Source organism: Gigantopelta aegis, chromosome 4 (genome assembly GCF_016097555.1).
Source record: "Gigantopelta aegis isolate Gae_Host chromosome 4, Gae_host_genome, whole genome shotgun sequence".
Taxonomy (NCBI): Eukaryota; Metazoa; Mollusca; class Gastropoda; order Neomphalida; family Peltospiridae; genus Gigantopelta; species Gigantopelta aegis.
The window spans coordinates 93,211,860-93,234,498 of NC_054702.1; the positions used below are offsets into that span (position 1 = coordinate 93,211,860).

The 22,639-nt window shown below is 39.6% G+C and overlaps 3 protein-coding genes across 3 annotated transcripts; all 3 read left to right on the plus strand.

Moving 5' to 3' along the window:
• Positions 1 to 8,623: 8,623 nt before the first annotated feature.
• LOC121371445 (cell surface glycoprotein 1-like) lies at positions 8,624 to 10,076 on the plus strand. Its single transcript, XM_041497335.1, has one exon. The coding sequence runs from the start codon at positions 8,743 to 8,745 to the stop codon at positions 9,709 to 9,711; it is 969 nt and encodes a 322-aa protein (XP_041353269.1). The 5' UTR covers positions 8,624 to 8,742; the 3' UTR covers positions 9,712 to 10,076.
• LOC121370072 (cell surface glycoprotein 1-like) lies at positions 9,955 to 14,798 on the plus strand. The gene is made up of 5 exons (XM_041495172.1): positions 9,955 to 9,985; positions 10,017 to 10,768; positions 10,810 to 12,665; positions 13,022 to 13,109; positions 13,341 to 14,798. Exons 1-5 carry the CDS (start codon positions 9,955 to 9,957, stop codon positions 13,518 to 13,520), a joined length of 2,907 nt encoding a protein of 968 aa, XP_041351106.1. The 3' UTR covers positions 13,521 to 14,798.
• Positions 14,799 to 14,850: 52 nt separating this feature from the next.
• LOC121370073 (arginine-hydroxylase NDUFAF5, mitochondrial-like) lies at positions 14,851 to 21,181 on the plus strand. The gene is made up of 6 exons (XM_041495173.1): positions 14,851 to 14,919; positions 16,552 to 16,638; positions 17,722 to 17,782; positions 18,245 to 18,328; positions 19,338 to 19,417; positions 21,023 to 21,181. Exons 1-6 carry the CDS (start codon positions 14,851 to 14,853, stop codon positions 21,179 to 21,181), a joined length of 540 nt encoding a protein of 179 aa, XP_041351107.1.
• Positions 21,182 to 22,639: the final 1,458 nt, after the last annotated feature.

The following is a 22,639-nucleotide window of genomic DNA, read 5'->3' on the forward strand; positions in this document are numbered from 1 at the left end:
GGGGTGTCAAACATTCATTCATTCGTAAATGTAAATTTATCTACGACTAAACCACAATTCTTATTGCTATTATAGTTCAACAAATATAGTTTGAAGAACACATATTTAATTTTCTTTTGTCTTTAAAATACTCCAGCTTCTGTAATGATGTAATTTTCTGCGTGAAATTGATGCCAAACACGTGTAAACACACCACCGGTATAACTGCTAGTAGCAGATGTAAACTTAAGATGTTTAGTGAAATGGGGCCCTGATATGTCTGGACAATTTTACTTTAATTAAGTAAATATTTTGGTACCTAATAAGAGAGCACTTAAATATTGCTCCACCTTTTTAATGGAACCTTTTATGTGACTCACATGTTTCATATGGGACAACTGGATGTTTTAGAGTTAATGTTGAGCCTGGTTATGACAAATCTCACAAGTATACAATGGCATTTGTAATGTACTAATGTAATATATATATATATATATATGTATACTAATTATATATGATTTTGTAAGGCACTGTTTGCAATCATAGGTATACAAGAATGAAGTTTTAAATGTTTTGAGAACGTTTGTAAACAAACGAAAGCAGCCATCCCATCCTATCAAAATGCAGTAAAACTACTAGATGTGACACGTTTGTTTGCTGCTGAACTGAGTCTCAATTACCACTTCTGAGTTTGGGGGAGGGGGTGGTGGCCATCTTGTTGTGTTTTGAGGATCACTACAAACACTATATGTCAGATTTGTTGATTTCAAAATGTGCTTTCCAAATCTCATTATAATGTTAACAGTTGGAAATTACACTTTGATTAATCTATAATGTCGGATAACATCACATTTTATTATTGTACAAACACAATTGATTATTATTAAAAAAAATTGTAAATTATATATTTGTAGTTTACACTGGGTCAATGATTTACCTGGATGTTTTAAACAGGTACGTTCTGCCATACGGTCATTACATCAATGTGCAGGTAACAAAATGTTTATGCTGCATCAATTTTGTTTTCATGTTTATTACACTGTAAGGAGTTGAATGTAGCCCAGTGGTAAACACTTGTTCCTTCTATGATCGATCCATGTTGGGGGGGGGGGGGGGCTTTTGGGCTATTTCTTGTCCTGTGGTCCATAACTGGTGTAACAAAGGCCATGATATGTACTGTCCTGTCTGTGGGATGGTGCATATAAAAAATGAATGCTGCTAATTAAAAGAGTAGCCCATGGAATGGAGGCAGTGTGTTACCTCTCATTATCTATGTGATCATTAACCATAAGTCTATAACTGTAAATAAAAATGTGTTGAGTGCATCGTTAAAACATCTTTCTTCTTTCTTTCCTTTGTTTTACTTTGTTTTTTCTTTCCTTTGTTTTACTTTGTTTTTTCTTTCCTTTGTTTTACTTTGTTTTTCTTTCTTTCTTTTTTTCTTCCTTCCTATTTTATTACTGGATATGGTCAACAACCAAGTAAAAATATATGACGGTTTGAAAGTTCAGTGAAGTATAGACCATGGGTTCTGGGTGACAATGGCTCCTATAGTCAAGTCAGTATGTATAGAAGGAAATGACAAAAAGCTAATTCTCCCAGAAATATAATATTTTGTATATTCTCAAGTTTTTGTGGTAATTATTTGCTGTTGGTTTCTTTAACACATAGATATGTCTTGATATTATCCTTTTTCAAGAGTGAGATAGAGATAATTTTTTTAGAAAATATCGTACCACATGTATGGCCATAAGTTACAATTTATCTTACAATAAGTGAATTAAAAATGTAATTAGCGAACAAAAGTCGGATGAATTTTTAAACAAGTTGTAAGATAAATGCTATCTAATGGACTTAAGTATAGTTGTTGTTTTTTGGCATCCATTCAAAACACTAGTTATTTATGATACTTGTTTAGTTAATTTGGACATTCTTTGGTTGAAATTGGCATCTTTAATGTTAATTCCACTAGATGCTTTGAAATTGATTTAACCAATATGTTGGATAGCATTTTTGTGATATCATTTACTCTTATTACTTTTAAGGCTGATGCCACAGAATAAGAGTCCCACATTTGAAAATAGCTGATTGCATTGCCATCAATGAAATCATAATGTTGTTTCATTACAGACAACTAATTTTGTGGCTATTCTCATATGAGGGGCTCGATATGTTTGGCTTCACATTTAGCAGATGTGTACAGGTCAGATCATGGGTACTTTTGTTACCAGTCTATATCAAATTTAATTAGCTATGGTAAAATTAACTGAACAGGTTTCTTTTGCACACACATCATTAAAGTAACAATTCAATAACCTTAAGAAATCAAAATGAACTATTAGTGTTTTACTGTTTCTTGATAAACAGCAATAAAGTTTTAAAAAGGGGGCTTTTTTACACCGCCATTTTGTTTCATTATAATCACATTTTCCCCCACATGGTTAATTGTCACTTAGGAAAGGTTAGTAAAACCAAATAAAAGTTGTTGTTTCCTTATAAGTGGTAAGTCAACATATAACCCAAAGGCTTATATTTAAAAAAAAAGTAATTAGAAAAATATTACATCGGGAAATCCGAGTCATGTATATAACTGGTCGTGTCCAAAAAAACGTCTGCATGTCATGAAGACAAAAGCAGTCCTAAAAAAACATATTATGTTATAAAATTGCCAGCAATCACTTTTACATACTTTAAACTATACATGGTGAGTTTTAATCTGACTACAAAGTTTTATGAAGAAGAAAAGCTTCATTTATTTTCATTGGTATACATTTCGTGTCCGGAACGTTATATGCGGAATTTAACATACCAAGCACTTGATATACTTGGTGCATAGCTGTAATATGTCTTTTATCGTCATGGCTTTTGTGCACCAAATACTGTGACGTCGATAAACAATGCGTACATAAAGCTGAAGATTTGAAAAAAGTGCTTGTTTTGTTCGCGTCTGTGTCGAGGTGTAAACGTTATCTGCGGAACGAAAGGTGTCTACGTTCTACACTTTGCCAAGTTTGTCTCCTACAGCTTGATTTTCAGCAAAAACAAAGGTAAGACATTAAAATATTGTTGATAAAGGTTATTTACAAGTTAAAATTGATTTAGTTAAAAAAGCGAACAGTTTACACGGTCGATTGCCACGTGAGTTTGGGCTGACCTTTGACACGGTTTGAGCATAGCAGTTTTATTTTCTCTCAGTAACTCATTGTTACACATCTGACCTGCTCCTGTAGTAAAATAATGTTGAAGTGTTTAGAATTAAAATGTCGATTAGCTGTTTGATTTTGTCTTTTAACCGATATCTTTTGATTACGAAAGCAAATTTATAAAATCGGTTTCGAATATCACGTGGACACAAAACCTCTTGTCGGCCATGATTGTTGTGCGTGTCCGTGTTATTAGCGGTACTACCGGCAAACCATTTTAGCTATTTGAGACTTTTATGATCAGATTTAGCTTAGTATTTTAATTTTGTACTTGATGCAGATATTTTGACTATATGAGTATAGAATGTATTATTTAGGATCATTTTATAGAATTATTATTTTTGGTTAGCACTGATAACTTTGACATAGATACTTTGCAGTCTCTGTTATATGCAGAACGTTTTAACAAAAGTGAGCAATTAGATCGTTTTTTGCCTTTCCCCAATTGTTATTTAGTACTGTTATTAAAGTCAGCACCACACAAAATCCAGATATGAAATTTTGAAGACATATTTTCTTATAATTATACCGGTATTACCGGGTAAGCTCTGATCACGTGGACGCAAAACCTTTCTTCTGTCTTGATTGTCGCGTGTCCGTGTTAGCTACGGCACTGCCGGCAAACCAGTTTAACTGTTTTAGACTTTTATGGTTGGATTTGGCGTATATTTTGGTTTTTATGTTTGTATTTGATGCTGATATTTTGCCTACATGTATATAGAATGTAACACTTAGGATCATTTTATAGAATTATTATTTTTGGTAGCGCAGATAACTTTGACACAGATGCTTTGCAGTCTCTGTTATATGCAGAACGTTTTGACAAAAGTGAGCAATTAAGCTCGTTTTTAACTTTCCCAATTTGTTGTTATTAGTATTATTATTAAAGTTCAGCACCAAACAAAATCCAGAATGAAGTTTTGTTAACATCTTTTATTTTTATACGTCTGTGTTGTTTTGCATATAACTAAGACACCAAATTTTAGGTGATTGTTATACATGTATATATGTACAAAACTGACCAGCTTCTGATTTGATGAAGTGTGTAGAGTGAAAATGGTTTTAATTATTTTTTGTTTTGATTGTGCAAACAATTTGAAATTTGTTTTGCATATACCTGGGGAACAAATAGCATTTAGCCAATTTTCACACATTCCTTGGACATTATTCAAAAGTGGCTAACTAAAAGAAAATTTTATTAGCTAAATATTAAATGTTGTAGCCACTTTGTATAAAGTTAGCAGATGGCTAATTTGCCAATGGAGAGTAAGCCCTGATCATGTGGACACAAAACCTATTGATGATCATGATTGTTTTTGTGTCTGTGTTATCTACGGAACTACAGGCAAACCATTTTAGCTGTTTCAAACTTCCTTGATTGGATTTAGCTTAGTATGTTGTTTTTTAATTCCATACTTGATGCAGACATTTTGCTTAGTTGAATATAGAATGTATTATTTAAGATAATTTTATAGAATTATTATTTTTAGTAGCGCTGATAACTTTGACACAGATGCTTTGCCGTCTCTGTTATATGCACAACATGTTGACAAAAGTGAGCAATTATGCCCAGTTTTAACTTTTCCCATGTCTTTATTCATATCATCAATAAAATTCAGGACCAGACAAAAAGAAAAAATCCAAATAAAGTTTTGTTTACACCTTCTCTTATAAGTCTGTGTTTTGCATATACCGTAACTGAGACACAAAATTGCATGTCAAATAGTTACATGCTTGCTTCTGATAATTTAATAATGTTCAAGTGTGTTAATGGTTTTCGTTTGCCCTTTTGATCTTCAAAGTAACTTTATGAAATTGTTTTATGTATCTCAGGGCAACCTATTACTTAATTATTTCCAATTTCGTTTGGCGGTTCAGAAAAAAAAAAATTATCTACGAAATTACTGAAGGCACAAATCTATATTTAGCTACTACGAAACATTAGGATGACAAGAAATGTATCTGATTTACAGATACTCATATTCTAATGAAGAAAATTAAGTAAATTATAATTTTAATAATTATAAAAGGTTATATTATTATTAGCCAATATAGGATTCACATAATTTCGGTACTTTCTGTTAAGACCTGGAAGCATTAAGCTCAGTGCTTCCGGGAAATCCCTATCGATTATCATTTCATTCAGATTATTGTTTGCCAACAAGTACTGTACTCCCCTGTAAAAGAATCAATGGGGTAGTATGTTGTAATGTAACTGGCAGCTTTCAAGTTGGTTCTAGTATACATTTCTTTTTATATGTTTATTTATGATAGAACATTTGATGGAGAAAAGCTAGAAAATAGTTCATATTGCATTCTCGTTTGATTACTGTGACCAATTAAAATTTGCATTTGTATCTAACTACTGAAGAAAATCGTTTGTGTAAACACTAAAACCATATGAACGACATAGGTTGTCTAAAAAATTCAAATTGTATGCCCTGTATCTCCTGAACTCAAAACCTCTTGTTGGTTATTTGTCCATATTATCTACAGTATTTTGTTTTACTGTTACAATCAGATTTAGCGTAGTATTTTGGTTGTTTACCTTGATGTATATAGAATGTATTGTTTTGGATCATTCTACAGAATTTTTGTAGCACTGTTCACAGGCATCGAAATAAGCATTGTGTCTGGTAACCCATTTACAGGTTACCACAAAAAGTAGCCTGGTAACCTATAGGTTACCACAACTATATGAAAGTTAGAATTTAATTCCTGTTGCTACTACTTTTAACGCGGACGTTCTGAAATTGTATCGGTGCGCGCGAATATCAGTACGAGAAACGAAATCTGGAAGTAAATGAAAACGCGGATTGCCGAAACTGCTTTGCAATTGCACAAGTGCGCACAAACATCGGTGCAATTTTGTATGAGAAAATGAAACGCGGAAGGAAATTCATCTAGTGGATGCTGCTTAAACGTGGAATGACTATAATTGCTTGCAATTGCACAAGTGCATGCAAACATCGATGTAAAACGCTGAAGTCCGGAATGTATTGCCTGGTTCGGAAACACCGTTCTCAACTTTTCTTACATGTGGTAACCTCCTGGTAACCTAAACGACCATTCTTGACTTATTTCGATGCCTGTGTTCACTTTAACAATGTTTTTTGTTTTTGCAACATCAGTGTTGCATTTTAATGATTTATGTTGCATAATATTTTCATAGCACAAAAATTCTAACTGTTTTAGCTGATATCATTTACCTGTTTTGCCGACACATTTTTCATTTGTATGTATTTTGCCTTTTCAGATATATTGACAACTGTCCATAGGACAATGGAGGAAACGTCTGAACTGACCAGGACTCTTCGGCCTAAAAGAACAACTACTGCAACCCAGGACACCACTGAGTGTGCAAAAAAGAGGAAAACTAGAAAAGAAATATCTTGGAACTATAGGGAGAGGTTAAAAGAAACCCAGAAATACTGAAACTTCATAGAGAGAGTGAGAAGAAACGCTTCAAAGAATATTACTCGAGGAGAACTGATGAAGCAGTACAGAGAAACAGAGAGTTACAGAGGGAGAGACAGAGACAGTACAGGGAGAGATGCAAAATGCGTGATGGAGGTGAAGCAAAAGTCCGCAAAACTAGGAAAACCCAGGAACAAAACAGAAAAAGGTGGCGCAAGGAAAAGCAGTTACAGAGGCAGAACGTGAGCAGACAAAAAAAGACCACAGAGAATAAACGCAGGATGGATTTGTACGCTGCAAAGAAGTCATCTACAGCTGCCAAAACCAGCCAGAAGAGTTCACCTGCTGTTTTAATAGAAAATTCATGTGGACAAAACAAAGCATCTGCACAGCACGTTGCCAATCATAGATTCAAAAAGGTTTTCCTCAGTGCCCTTCCAGCTGGTTCTTCTGTGCGAGCAGAAGTTATTGCTGCTGGTATCCAAGGACTGAGCCCATCCACCAAAGGGGTCTGCAGTCCACATTCAAAGAAGAAACTCAACTTTGATAGCACCATTTCTGCAAGTTTCCAGGGAGTACTACGGAAATTGTCCGTATGGAGGAGTTTGAAGAACCTCCGCCTTAAACGGACACTGGCAATGGCAGTGACTGTCAAAAACAAAGCTGCTGCTCATTACTTTGTCGTTAGCAAAAAGATGCAACGGAAAGTTTTGAGAGACTCGAACAGAATTGGTTGGGAGGACCACCGAAAGACGAGAAAAGATGCTGTCCCAGCAGACACTGTGAACGAAATCCAGATGTTCTTCAACGATGGGAACATCAGTAAAGACCTGCCCGATGCTCGCAGTGCATCTGTCCAAGGGGGTGTGGTACAGTCGAGAAAAGTCTTAGAGTCGTCACTTTTAACAACTTTCCAGAAATACACAGAGACTTACGGGCCAAAAGTAAGCTTCAGTGCTTTCAAACGCCACCGATCCAAAACAGTGCTTCCATTCACGTCGCACAAGTATCGGGAATGCGTGTGCGAATATTGTGCTAATGTGGACTTAAAGTTAAAGTCATTGAATGCGACCATAGAGCAAAAAATTCACATACAGGACCGGTACCAGGCATCTAGACTCACCCTCTGTCCCAAAGTGCCTGAGGGCGATTACAAAAAGAACTGCTTGGATAGGCACTGTACAAGCTGTGGGACACGGGCACTATCCCATCACCTGGATAGTGTTATCCCAACACAGAGATCTCGTCCAGCTGTTTGGTTCCAGTGGGAGCAAGCCCAGATAGGACAAGGCAGGACTTGCCTAATGAAAGTCAAACATGAGTCCACGTTTGGGGGCCTAGTGGAGGCACTAGCAGAAGATCTGGCTCCCTTCTCTGCACATATATTCAACGCCAAGTGGCAGTTCAGTCAATACAAGTGTGTAACAAGCAAGTGCCCAGCCAACACTGTCATCTTTTGCGAAGATTTTGCAGAGAATTACACTTGTAGACCGCAGAATGCACCACAGGGTTGCCACTATACACCCTGTGGTTGCCACTTACAACTGTTCTGTTGAAAACTGTTCGGAGGTTATCCAGATTCGATCATCTTCATCAGTAATGACCTCACCCACGATCACCATGCCGTCCACCATTTTGTGAACTCGTCTGTGCTGTTGCTGAAGGAGGAGGGTGTTGACTTTAGCCGACTTGCGCAATTTTCAGATGGAGCACCAACCCAGTATAAAAACAGAATTGCATTCGTAGACTGCTCTTATGCCACAGAAGATCTTGGAATCAAATCAGAATGCCACTTCTTTGGGATCAGGCATGGAAAGGGTCCATGCGACCGTGAGATAGGGGTCATAAAAAAATCTGTCACAAGAGCAGTTATATCTAGACAGGATGAAGTTGCATCACCTTGCGACCTATTTGACATGTGCAAGAAAAGGCTTTGTCTGCCAAGAACAGATGGTCACAATCATACAAAACGATGTTTCATTTTTGTGGAAAAGGAATCCATTGTTAGAGAGCGACCTGATCTTACATCGACAAAAGCATATGTGGTATCTGTTTGGAACGGTCATGTTTTTGCTCGGGTTGCAGAGAAGATGATGGTACCTGCCTGCACACAGACCTCACTGGGCCTTGGAGAGTGTGCAACATGTCGGTCACATCACGGAATGCCAAAAGTCAAAGGCCTCCAGATGCCAACCATGCTCCCTCACCCTCACCAATGGACCACACTATCCCCACTCCAGTAGATGACCAGGTACCACCCACTCCACCAGTGGACGGCCAGGCTTCCCCCACTCCACCAGTGGATGACCAGGCTCCTCCCACTCCAGTGGATGACCAGGCTGCCCCCACTCCACCAGTGGATGACCAGACTCCCCCCCCCCCCCTACCAGTGGATGACCAGGCTCCTCCTACTCCAGTGGATGTCCAGGCTGCCCCCACACCACCAGTGGATGACCAGACTCCCCCCACTCTACCAGTCGATGACCAGGCTCCTCCCACTCCAGTAGATGACCAGGCTGCCCCCACTCCACCAGTGGATGACCAGACTCCCCTAACTCTACCAGTGGATGACCAGGCTCCTCCCACTCCAGTAGATGACCAGGCTGCCCCCACTCCACCAGTGGATGACCAGACTCCCCTAACTCTACCAGTGGATGACCAGGCTCCTCCCACTCCAGTAGATGACCAGGCTGCCCCCACTCCTCCAGTGGATGACCAGACTCCCCTAACTCTATCAGTGGATGACCAGGCTCCTCCCACTCCAGTAGATGACCAGGCTGCCCCCACTCCTTCAGTGGATGACCAGACTCCCCTAACTCTACCAGTGGATGACCAGGCTCCTCCCACTCCAGTAGATGACCAGGCTGCCCCCACTCCACCAGTGGATGACCAGACTCCCCTAACTCTACCAGTGGATGACCAGGCTCCTCCCACTCCAGTAGATGACCAGACTCCCTCCACTCCACCAGTGGATGACCAGACTCACTCCACTCCACCAGTGGATGACCAGACTCCCCTAACTCTACCAGTGGATGACCAGGCTCCTCCCACTCCAGTGGATGACCAGGCTGCCCCCACTCCACTCCACCAGTGGATGACCAGACTCCCCTAACTCTACCAGTGGATGACCAGGCTCCTCCCACTCCAGTAGATGACCAGGCTGCCCCCACTCCACCAGTGGATGACCAGACTCCCCTAACTCTACCAGTGGATGACCAGGCTCCTCCCACTCCAGTAGATGACCAGACTCCCTCCACTCCACCAGTGGATGACCAGACTCACTCCACTCCACCAGTGGATGACCAGACTCCCCTAACTCTACCAGTGGATGACCAGGCTCCTCCCACTCCAGTGGATGACCAGGCTGCCCCCACTCCACTCCACCAGTGGATGACCAGACTCCCTCCACTCTACCAGTGGATGACCAGGCTCTTCCCACTCCAGTGGATGACCAGACTCCCTCCACTCCACCAGTGGATGACCAGACTCACTCCACTCCACCAGTGGATGACCAGACTCCCCTAACTCTACCAGTGGATGACCAGGCTCCTCCCACTCCAGTAGATGACCAGGCTGCCCCCACTCCACCAGTGGATGACCAGACTCCCCTAACTCTACCAGTGGATGACCAGGCTCCTCCCACTCCAGTAGATGACCAGGCTGCCCCCACTCCACCAGTGGATGACCAGACTCCCCTAACTCTACCAGTGGATGACCAGGCTCCTCCCACTCCAGTAGATGACCAGGCTGCCCCCACTCCACCAGTGGATGACCAGACTCCCCTAACTCTACCAGTGGATGACCAGGCTCCTCCCACTCCAGTGGATGACCAGACTCCCTCCACTCTACCAGTGGATGACCAGGCTCTTCCCACTCCAGTGGATGACCAGACTCCCTCCACTCTACCAGTGGATGTCCAGGCTCCTCCCACTCCAGTAGATGACCAGGCTGCCCCCACTCCACCAGTGGATGACCAGACTCCCTCCACTCTACCAGTGGATGACCAGACTCCCTCCACTCTACCAGTGGATGTCCAGGCTCCTCCCACTCCAGTAGATGACCAGGCTGCCCCCACTCCACCAGTGGATGACCAGACTCCCTCCACTCTACCAGTGGATGACCAGGCTCCTCCCACTCCAGTAGATGACCAGGCTGCCCCCACTCTACCAGTGGATGACCAGACTCCTCCACTCTACCAGTGGATGACCAGACTCCCTCCACTCTACCAGTGGATGACCAGACTCCCTCCACTCTACCAGTGGATGACCAGGCTCCTCCCACTCCAGTAGATGACCAGGCTGCCCCCACTCCACCAGTGGATGACCAGACTCCCTCCACTCTACCAGTGGATGACCAGACTCCCTCCACTCTACCAGTGGATGACCAGACTCCCTCCACTCTACCAGTGGATGACCAGACTCCCTCCACTCTACCAGTGGATGACCAGGCTCTTCCCACTCCACCAGTGGATGACCAGACTCCCTCCACTCTACCAGTGGATGACCAGACTCACTCCACTCCACCAGTGGATGACCAGGCTCTTCCCACTCCACCAGTGGATGACCAGACTCCCTCCACTCTACCAGTGGATGACCAGACTCCCTCCACTCTACCAGTGGATGTCCAGGCTCCTCCCACTCCAGTAGATGACCAGGCTGCCCCCACTCCACCAGTGGATGACCAGACTCCCTCCACTCTACCAGTGGATGACCAGACTCCCTCCACTCTACCAGTGGATGTCCAGGCTCCTCCCACTCCAGTAGATGACCAGGCTGCCCCCACTCCACCAGTGGATGACCAGACTCCCTCCACTCTACCAGTGGATGACCAGACTCCCTCCACTCTACCAGTGGATGTCCAGGCTCCTCCCACTCCAGTAGATGACCAGGCTGCCCCCACTCCACCAGTGGATGACCAGACTCCCTCCACTCTACCAGTGGATGTCCAGGCTCCTCCCACTCCAGTAGATGACCAGGCTGCCCCCACTCCACCAGTGGATGACCAGACTCCCTCCACTCTACCAGTGGATGACCAGGCTCCTCCCACTCCAGTAGATGACCAGGCTGCCCCCACTCTACCAGTGGATGACCAGACTCACTCCACTCTACCAGTGGATGACCAGACTCCCTCCACTCTACCAGTGGATGACCAGACTCCCTCCACTCTACCAGTGGATGACCAGGCTCCTCCCACTCCAGTAGATGACCAGGCGGCCCCCACTCCACCAGTGGATGACCAGACTCCCTCCACTCTACCAGTGGATGACCAGACTCCCTCCACTCTACCAGTGGATGACCAGACTCCCTCCACTCTACCAGTGGATGACCAGACTCCCTCCACTCTACCAGTGGATGACCAGGCTCTTCCCACTCCACCAGTGGATGACCAGACTCCCTCCACTCTACCAGTGGATGACCAGACTCACTCCACTCCACCAGTGGATGACCAGGCTCTTCCCACTCCACCAGTGGATGACCAGACTCCCTCCACTCTACCAGTGGATGACCAGACTCCCTCCACTCTACCAGTGGATGTCCAGGCTCCTCCCACTCCAGTAGATGACCAGGCTGCCCCCACTCCACCAGTGGATGACCAGACTCCCTCCACTCTACCAGTGGATGACCAGACTCCCTCCACTCTACCAGTGGATGTCCAGGCTCCTCCCACTCCAGTAGATGACCAGGCTGCCCCCACTCCACCAGTGGATGACCAGACTCCCTCCACTCTACCAGTGGATGACCAGACTCCCTCCACTCTACCAGTGGATGTCCAGGCTCCTCCCACTCCAGTAGATGACCAGGCTGCCCCCACTCCACCAGTGGATGACCAGACTCCCTCCACTCTACCAGTGGATGACCAGACTCCCTCCACTCTACCAGTGGATGACCAGGCTCTTCCCACTCCAGTAGATGACCAGGCTGCCCCCACTCCAACAGTGGATGACCAGGTTGCCCCCACTCCACCAGTGGATGACCAGGCAGTCTCACCCGTCGACGACCAGCCAGTCTCACCAGTGGACGACCAGGGACAATCACAGCCACCAGTGGATGACCAGACTGCAGATATGTATGTATTTATTCTTCGTTTTACCCAATATCATATAGTCTTCAAAATTATTGTATTCTGTACGAGCACATATTTCTGGTTTTCTCAGTATTCTTATTGCAAATTTTCATTGGATGTGTTTTGTTAAAAAAAAAAGTGCACTTTACAGTTAATATAATTAATGTTCATGTTAATATGTGAAGGTATTTTTGTAAGATTTGCCGAGCTTACATAAAAGCAAAACGCAAAGTGTATAATAAAAAATATTTAAACTTTATAGTTGATATTAAACAATTTTATTATAATGTTAACCTTTATTTTAAAACCTTTCTTTTCATCTTATATGATTTTAAGTATTTGTCATTTGTCTCTTTCAGGCTGTCTGTCAAAGTGGGGGATTTTGTGCGGGTGACTATCCTGCCTATCAGTGGAAAATTGGGCAATGGCAAAGTTTTTGTTGCATTTGTAAGTTGTTTGGATTTTTGTTTTATAAGTGATGAAGACTTGCATAATTATATGCATAGATATGTTCAGTCCAGGCAGAAATTGCATTGTAAATATATCATGTATTGTCTTTTTCCTTCTTTGTTTGCATTTAATTAATGTTAAACTTGTCCTCACAATTCTTCTTTAAATAAAAAGTAGGTATTGCTTTGTTATATTCAAACTTTTAATTGGAATTAATACTTTTTTCAGGTCAAGAATGTGATGGCCAATGAAGGAAAGGCGCATGTCAGCTTCCTCAGGAAGACCCAAAGTGGTCACTATGTTTATCCGACTGTTGAAGACGAATCTATTGTTCTTTTCTATAAAATTATCAACATCTTGCCAGAACCACGGTTCAACAGACGTGAACACTTTTATTTCGATATCTAATCAAAGTTAAATTGATTTGTACTGTTAATGAATATTATTTCCACTGTGCTTCCTATCAATTGTGATAGTGGATTCTTGTTTGCATTGTCATCTATTTAACTGTTTAAGTAGTTGGGGGGAAAAGGTTCTCTAATATCATCCTTGCAGCTGTCTTGTAGTTTTTAAAATTAAGCATTTCAATCCATCTTGATTACAATGACACAGCATTAATCGATGAGCGTTATAATAACACAGTAAAAATAGATTTCTTAGCAATGATCATTAGTACTACTAATAATAATTATACTGATAATCTTATATTATATCCCTACACTTGTTATACCATGCAATTCATTTTTATTGTATGTACACAAATTGCTGAAATGTCCTGAATACTGATATTTCAATTGAATGCTGATATTTCAATTGCAATATGGCCTAAGTGTAAATAAAGTTCTGTTTTGATTTTATCAGTAATACTGGGGATAAGTAATGATGATTTCCTAGGCTGAAATATTGAATTAAGTTTTTTGTGTTCAGTAAATTGTCATTTTTGCTTTATTGTGTCCAAGTTATATGCGGAACATATCTTGTTTAAATCAAATTTCTTAATTTACAGAAAATGGATATTGGCTAAATGCATGCAATAACACTGCTTTGTATATAGGATCATTCCTTTCTCCCAGTATCCTATCAAAAAAATTCTTGTTCCGCATATAACTGTGTCTTTTATTATTATTTTTTTTTAAATGTTGTTTTACAAGAAAGTTATTAAAATTAAATGCTTTGAATAAAAAAAAACTTCATTTCAAGTTTTCTTTGTGTCATTTTGGGGGTTTTCTGCCTTTAACAACTTAATAATTTACAAATTGAGGACACCACGTTATATGCATAACTATCTCGATTCGGGTTATTTCACATCCACTCAAAGTCAAAATATGTATCTCCAAGGTCTCCTCAGTAAATATTTATGGAGTTTAGAGACTTAATCAAACAATCAATGTTATAAATACCGTAACTTGTTTGAAAGTATTTTGTTTTTAGCAACAATGTAACACTTTTGGGACCCATGATCTGAACTGTGCACAGATAGAAAATGATTATTCAAGTAGCTATTTTGAGTCATGTTAGGAGTAAAAGTCTACTCGATATTAAAAGGTATACAAACCAGTGAAATGTTCTCAACAGTAAAGAGTATATGCACAAGTAAAGAGAATACACTGATTGTCAAAGAATAGCTATTTAGTTTATTACTATAGATAATCCGGTATACATATTGTAGTATAAGTATTGTGTTTGGCTTTGACAGGTTTTCAATGCACTGAAGGATGATGGAGTTTTCATTGGTAGTATGTTTGGTGGAGACACGTTATATGAACTCCGGGTATCACTGCAAAAAGCTGAACTTGAAAAGGAAGGAGTAAGTATTTCTACACACTGAGGTGATCATGTGACCGTCAGCAGTGGTCTAGTGGTTAAGTCATTGAACTTAAGGCTGGTAGGTACTGGGTTCGCAGCCCAACCGACTTCCATGAAGAGTGAGTTTTATGACTCATTGGGTAGGTGTAAGGCCACTACACCGACTTGTCTAACCACTAACCAACTGTCCTGGGCAGGCAGCCCACGTAGCTGAAGTGTGTCCCAGGTCCAGGACAGTGTACTTGAACTTTAATTGGACAATAGCATGGAAATAATATAATCTAACAAACAAAGTAAACTGCCATTAAAGAGAGGAAAGTCGCTGCTGCCATGTAGCCTACTGCTACTGATAAGACAGCAAGGGATCTTTTGTATGCTCTTTCTGTACCATAGTTTTTGATGTACTAGTCATAGGGCACTGTTTGGGACGAGGAAAAAACAGAGTCCATAGAACCCATTCGCACCATGGGCAGGCACTGTACCACAATCATGAAATATTTGTGTGAAAAGGAAATTCCCAGTAGGTCCACCGAGGGATCAGGGTTATGGGACTGGATCACTCTTGTGACCTTTGACCCTTTATGTCAGTGTTCTATCACTGACCTACATCTTGTTTCTTCATTGATTGTAATGATTTCTTACAAATTAACATATTGTCAGAACTAAATTTGACATGACCGTTATTTGAAACATGAAACATTGCATCAAAGATTTAGGGGCTATTCACAATTTTACACAGGTATGAACCATACACATGGAGAGAGGGGAAACAAATATTCCTTAAAAATCATCATTTTTGATATATGTATTTTAGGAGAGGGGTGTACAAAAAACAACTACGGTTTATACATTTTGAAAATGTTAGTAATTTTGAACAGCCTCTTAAGGTAGTACTAAACCAAATAACATCCGGCTGGGTCAAAGTTTGAGGTGCACCCAAGTTTTGATAGGGAAGTGAACACCACAAGTCCTGTGATTGGTGATAAGTGTTGGTTGTAAAAAGAAAAAGTTTTATCTGAGTAAAAAAAATATGCAATATTATTTCATCTAGTGCCACTGTGTCAAGTAGCCTTGTGCATGAAACATGTATGGGGTACCTGTAAAAAAAGTACTTGAATTTTGTGCAGAACTAGGGTAGTCATAGATGCTACCCATTATCTCAGAAATGAGCAGTTTGACCCCCATTTTTTTCTGATTCACTTTAAGGGTGAGGGTGGAAATATTTATAGCTGTGGTGTTTATGTCGATTGATACGCTGCAGGTAGTTTTAGCCACATATGTTACTATTGTCATCTATGGAATTTGATTTGGTAGTATACAAGAAAACAAATTTACTGGTAGGGTATCCACATCCCACCATAGCCAAATTTTGTAACTCATCATGTATTAAATAAAATCTTGTCTATAACCCCACCTTACTTGAAATAAAACTTTATCAACCACCAACATACAATTAAAAAAGATATTTAAAAACCCCACTGGTTCCTCCACTTATAAAATTTATATTTTGACTTGTCTCCCCCTGCCTGCTGTGCATGAATAACCAGTACTGTTAAGAAGATGTTTATTTCATTGTTGTGGAAAGATTTAGTTCATCATCTTTTCCAAGGTTACATTCTATTTTGCATTTCAGGGCTTTGCTCCTCATATTTCCCCTTTCACGGACGTTGCAGATCTGGGAGACCTATTGAGTAGAGCGGGTTACACCATGCTCACCATTGTATGTATATCACATTTATTACATAGGCATTTATGTCACATGCTGTGTTATGTTATTCTTACATACAATGACATACTTTATTCATAAACATGCAAATAAAAATAAATTTACAAAGAACGTTTTGTTTGAATGACTGCTGATGTTTAAAAAACAAGAATAAGAGAAACAAGTAAAGATGTTTGAATTATATGTATGTGTGCAGTAGCATCTGCTTCATCTTAAAGAGTTCAACATTTGGATTGTATGTAGGAATATGTCAACACCTGCACACATATCTAGTTTTAATATGTGATTATAGACCAAATTATACTTGTTAACTCATTACAAAAACATTATTTCTATGTTTTGAGGTTCTTCCATGTCCTTCCTGAATACCCATACAGGGTTTCTGCCTAACCCTAAATGTAACTCTTTTTTTTTCTGGGAGAGACTCTGGTTGCATTCATGTTCCATAGTGTTGTATCCAAACATTTCTTTCTGGCAGAAACCCTGCCATACTGTAAAAAGTGTATGATGCTTGTTCGAAATATTAATGATTCCTGTTTCAAACGTGTGTTGTTTATTTTATAAATCTCTTAGATAATGTCATACCTTTGTTTGACACCCATTAACCGATGTGTATTTTTGTGCTGGGATGTCATTAAACATTTGTTCAATCATTCATTTGCATGTATTTGTTCATTTGTTCATTCATCTCACTCACTCAGTTATAGGGGTGGGACGTATCCTAGTGGTAAAGTGTTCACTTGATGTGTGGTTGGTCTTGGATCAATCCATGGCAGTGGGCCCACTGGGCTATTTCTCGTTCCAGCCAGTGCACCACAACTGGTATATCAAAGGCTCCGGTATGTGGGATGGTGCATGTAAAAGATCCCTTGCTACTAATGGAAAAATGTAGCGGGTTTCTTCTTTAAGACTATATGTGAAATAATGATTAATAAGTCAATGTGCTCTGGTGGTGTAGTTAAACAAAACATAAACTCTTTCATTCAGTCATTCTGTACATAAGGGTTCTAAAATGACAATGTTATTGTTACTACACTGGAGTGGAAGTTCAGCATTAACAGTAATATATGGTTGCAGGACACAGATGAACTGGTCATTACATACCCAGCTATGAAAGAACTGATGTATGATCTTAAAGGTAATTAAAAATATGTTGTTGATCTTGTTAAAAATATTAATAATTATTATATTTTAAACACAATATGAGCATTCTACCTGGTCACTTTATGCATAACAGCAAACATAGGGTTTAAATTATATGAAGTTTAAGTGTAGAATATTAAACACGCTTCCATTTTGTTTCACGTTTATATCCCAAGTACAATTATTTCCAGTTGTCGCTAGCTTTACTAAAAAAGAACACCTACTTTAATATCCTGCTTTGATGTATATCAAGATGTTCCAGTCACATGCTTTTTCCATTGCTCATATGGACCAGACATCTTTTCTTTACTCTTGTATTATCATTGTGGTTTTTGTGTTTGTTTAGTTGAGTGTTTTTAATATGGATTAGTTTCTAGCACATTTTTCTTGCTTATTGTAGCTTTATTTGTGTATTATAAGTTTATAGTGTGGATATGTTCAATTTGTATTTGTTTAGGTATGGGTGAGAACAACTGTGCCTGGAACAGGAAACCAATGCTGCATCGAGAAACAATGAAGCTTGCATCAACCATATATAAAGGTGAACTTATATTGTAGTTAATGTTACTATACTTAATCACATAACAAATGGCACATACCATTATGGCTCTAACATTTCATCCACCTGTAGACCAATTTTAGTGTAAATAATTTTAAAATTATATTTGGAGGTAATATTTTGATACCAATTTTGTTAAATAATTTTATCATATATTAGCTAGCATATCGAAAAACACTGGTAATAACCTTTATAAATTTTGAATCTTAATATATCAAAGAAATAAAATATAATATGTAGAGCTTATTGTGTTTTAACTCTGTATAATTCATAGACATTGCTATGTTGGTGTGTCTAGACAGATGTTGCATATTATATTCATAAGTGTACGAAACATGAGGGAAAGGGGGAGCACCTCCCCCCCCCCCCTCCAGTGTTGGAGCAAACCCTCAAATTTGGGCACAAATTATAAAGATATTCAGGCAAAATTAGCTGACCTGAAACCTTTTCACCATGTATTTCCACCATTCTACACACAATATTAGTTGTAATCCATGTCAAAATGTGTAGTGATTTGTTTTCAACCCTGGCAGTAATGCTAATATGATAAATGTGTAATACAGATTTGAGCATTTTTAGTTTAATTTGGGCAAAAATCAAGACTTCCCCATTACAAAAATGGGAGCCTGTGTGCCTATGATTATATTGGTCTTTTAGAGTTTAAGCTGGATGCCAAATATTAATAGTAATTTGGTGAATTTGATCAGAATATGTAGCAAAATTCAAGTAACATTTAGCTAAACAGAATTTGTTTTCTCAAAAAGCTATACACCAAGAAACGATACGGTTTTCGAATGAGCTTTTTGGCGTATTGGTAATGACATATCATTGACAAATTGAACTTTTAATTGTATTTGGCAATTTGGCAAACAACATCTTAAACCTGGGTCTTTGTTTCTGTTAATATGAGAAGGGTCTTTAGTGAAGCAGAACATATTGGAATTATTTCCTTACAACTGCTAATGCTACATTATCTTGTTTTGATCTACAGATATGTATGGTTCTGAAAAAGGGGTGCCTGCAACATTTCAGATTATTTATTTTATTGGTTGGAAACCAGACAAATCTCAGGTAGGTTTTGGTTTTTGGTTCATTATGACATATAAAACTGAAGTTTCTATAACAATGTTGCTGACAAACAATGTCTGTGTCAACTGGAGTTTAGTGGTGGATGTTAATTGGCCCTGGGTCTGTTGCTAACCGTTTACTATTTTATTCATCCGGCAGCTAGTGTATCAATGTCATGTCTCTGTTTAAAGAAAAAAAAGGTTTGGATAATGACACCTTGGGACATTAACAAAGAAAGAAAGAAATGTTTTATTTAACGACGCACTCAGCACATTTTATTTACGGTTATATGGCGTCAGACATATGGTTAAGGACCACACAGATTTGGCGAGGAAACCCGCTGTCGCCACTACATGGGCTACTCTTTCCGATTAGCAGCCAGGGATCTTTTATTTGCGCTTCCCACAGGCAGGATAGCACAAACCATGGCCTTTGTTGAACCAGTTATGGATCACTGGTCGGTGCAAGTGGTTTACACCTACCCATTGAGCCTTGCGGAGCACTCGCTCAGGGTTTGGAGTTGGTATCTGGATTAAAAATCCCATGCCTCGACTGGGATCTGAACCCAGTGCCTACCAGCCTGTAGACCGATGGCCTAACCACGACACAACCGAGGCCGGTGGCACATTAACAATGACATTTAGTTGTTTTAACATTTGATCTAGAAAGAAAACCCACTGCTGCCTAATACAGTGTAACAACTTATGTTTAGTCAAATGTAATTTATCTGATTTTTATACGCCCATCTATGATGGGTCATATTATGGTATGGCATTGTCCGTCCATCCATTTGTTAACTTTTTCTTGTCTGGACCATATCTTGCATACAGATGCATACAGGATCATCAAACCTCACATGTAGGAACAACTTGGGATGGTGGTGTGTCTTGTACCATTACTAGGTCACTGTGACCTACTTTTCATAGTCTACTGCACATAACAGTAAATCCTTGTCTGGATCATATCTTGCATACAGATGCATACAGGACCATCATACCTCAAATGTAGGAACAACTTGGGATGGTGGTGTGTCATATACAATTACTAGGTCACTCATATAAATGTGTCACCATTCTAAACAAAATTTTCTAATAAAGAACAGTAACTTCATTAATCAGACAGCACATTCTCCATTGGATACAGTATCATCAGCAGTTGGTCCAAAACAAACTGTTCATCCATCCCATTGCAAAAAAATTCACATAATTAGAATTGAATCATACCCATAACATATTCATTAATATCTATGGTTTTCGATCAAACTCCTGGCGGGCGTATCATGTACTTTTGTTTTATCTGATTTTGGTTCCTCTTTTATAAAACAATTTTCACAAAGTAGTCTAGGTTTGATCTAAAGTGCTAAAAAATTACTGTTATGTAATTATAATACAAGGTTTTCTGATTAGTAAAGGCCATTTCATATTTTATGTTTCAGTGGTTATCACATCCCCGCTAATACAATACTACAACTCACACTTAGATAGTTTACATTTGGCCTTATACTCTTCTGCAACCCATTTTGCAAAATGGGAGTCTGTGTCTCAGTCACCCTTAGTCAGTTTAGAAAATGTTTGTTTTATTTATGGATTTTTACATCTTTTTTTGCAGCCCAAGCCAGCAGAACGAGGGTCTGGCCAGTTTTCACTAAAAGACATCAACAGGCTTGACCAGCTGGTGAAGTCTGTCAACGAGATTAAAGATGACACTAGTAAGAAGGCGGAGAACGTAACAGACAAAAATGACAGTACTAGCAGTGAAAAGAGCTGATTCTATTAGCTGTAGTAGCATGAGGACACACTTTGCGAAGGGACAAAGCTTGTTTTAGAAATATAGAAGGACACTCAGTATTATATGAAAGTCAGTCCAGCTTATTTTTTAAGAGCCAGTGTATGAAAGATGTATGCTAATACCTAAATTACAGATTGTGGACTGATTTCCAGCAGGCAGTTGTATAATAAAAAATAACATCGACAATAAACTCTGTTTTTGTTGTTATTTATTAGTACTATTGTTGTCTCTCATATTTTATGATGTATTTTGTTGTGAATAATATTACAGGGTACAGGGTAATATCACATGAATCGTCACTCTTGTTGATACAAACTACATTCTAAAATTTAAAATGAGAAACTTTATATTCATTTATTCCAAAAATGCGCACATACTGATTAAACAAAAAATTAATAATAATAAATTTGGTGGGGGGATGGGGGGGGGGAGGCAATTTGGAGTGCCAAGTCATGAGAGCATATTAACAATCAACTGATGTTAATACTGTTGCAACTAGACTAGAGAAGTGCAGTGTGCATAGAAGCGTTTTCGTGTTGAATAATTTCAAGGGATTTGTGTGGTTGAACGTTGAAATCGTATCCTGGCGTCAATTGTGATAGTTCCAGCAACACTAGTGCAGACCCTAGGAAGATGTCAGGTGTGGGGGGGGGGGGGGGGGGGGGGGGGGGATTTCACAGTCTATTGTGGGAAGGTGGAATAGTCTGGTGGGGAACACAAGCTTATCTCTATCTTTATTTATATAGAATAGGACGAAACAAACACGTATAGGCTTATTTATAGTAAATTTATGAGACGCTACAAAAGACAACATTGCATTACGCCTATAAAGATGCGTCAACTATGAAGAGATCCTACTAAAGAATAATTAATATCAATTTGGAATTTTTGGTTTGCTTAAATAATTTCTTAGAAAACTGTTCAACAACCAGTAGCTAATATGATTATATAGCATAATTAGTGATCCTTTTGGTCTGTGTACTACAACATGGATTGACTCAAACAACTATGAACTGATAATAGAAGGGCAACGCCGCCCGCTTAAGGATGTGGACAGAAAATATTCTTGAAAACAGCATTGTGACAAAAAGTACCTCAAAGAGAGCGATGTTATTTATTTTTCAACTGTAAAATATATTCAGTACAAATATGTCTATATAAATGCTGAATCAGTTTGCATTTTAATATTTCGATGACAACAGGAAGTGTCTTCGACTACGATAGGTCATGTCATGCGCAACCTCCACCCTCACTTTTCACTGTTCAGTGATGAAAGTTGGCCGCCTTTCGGCAGGATTCCGCCAACAACAACAAAAATAAAATAAAATAAAGGCGCATGTTCGCAGCTGAACAATATTTCAGCCTTTTTGTCAAAGGCCGCTTTCATCAAAATTGTTTCAGAGGAACGTGGCCTAGAATCCCCCCCCCCCCCCCCCC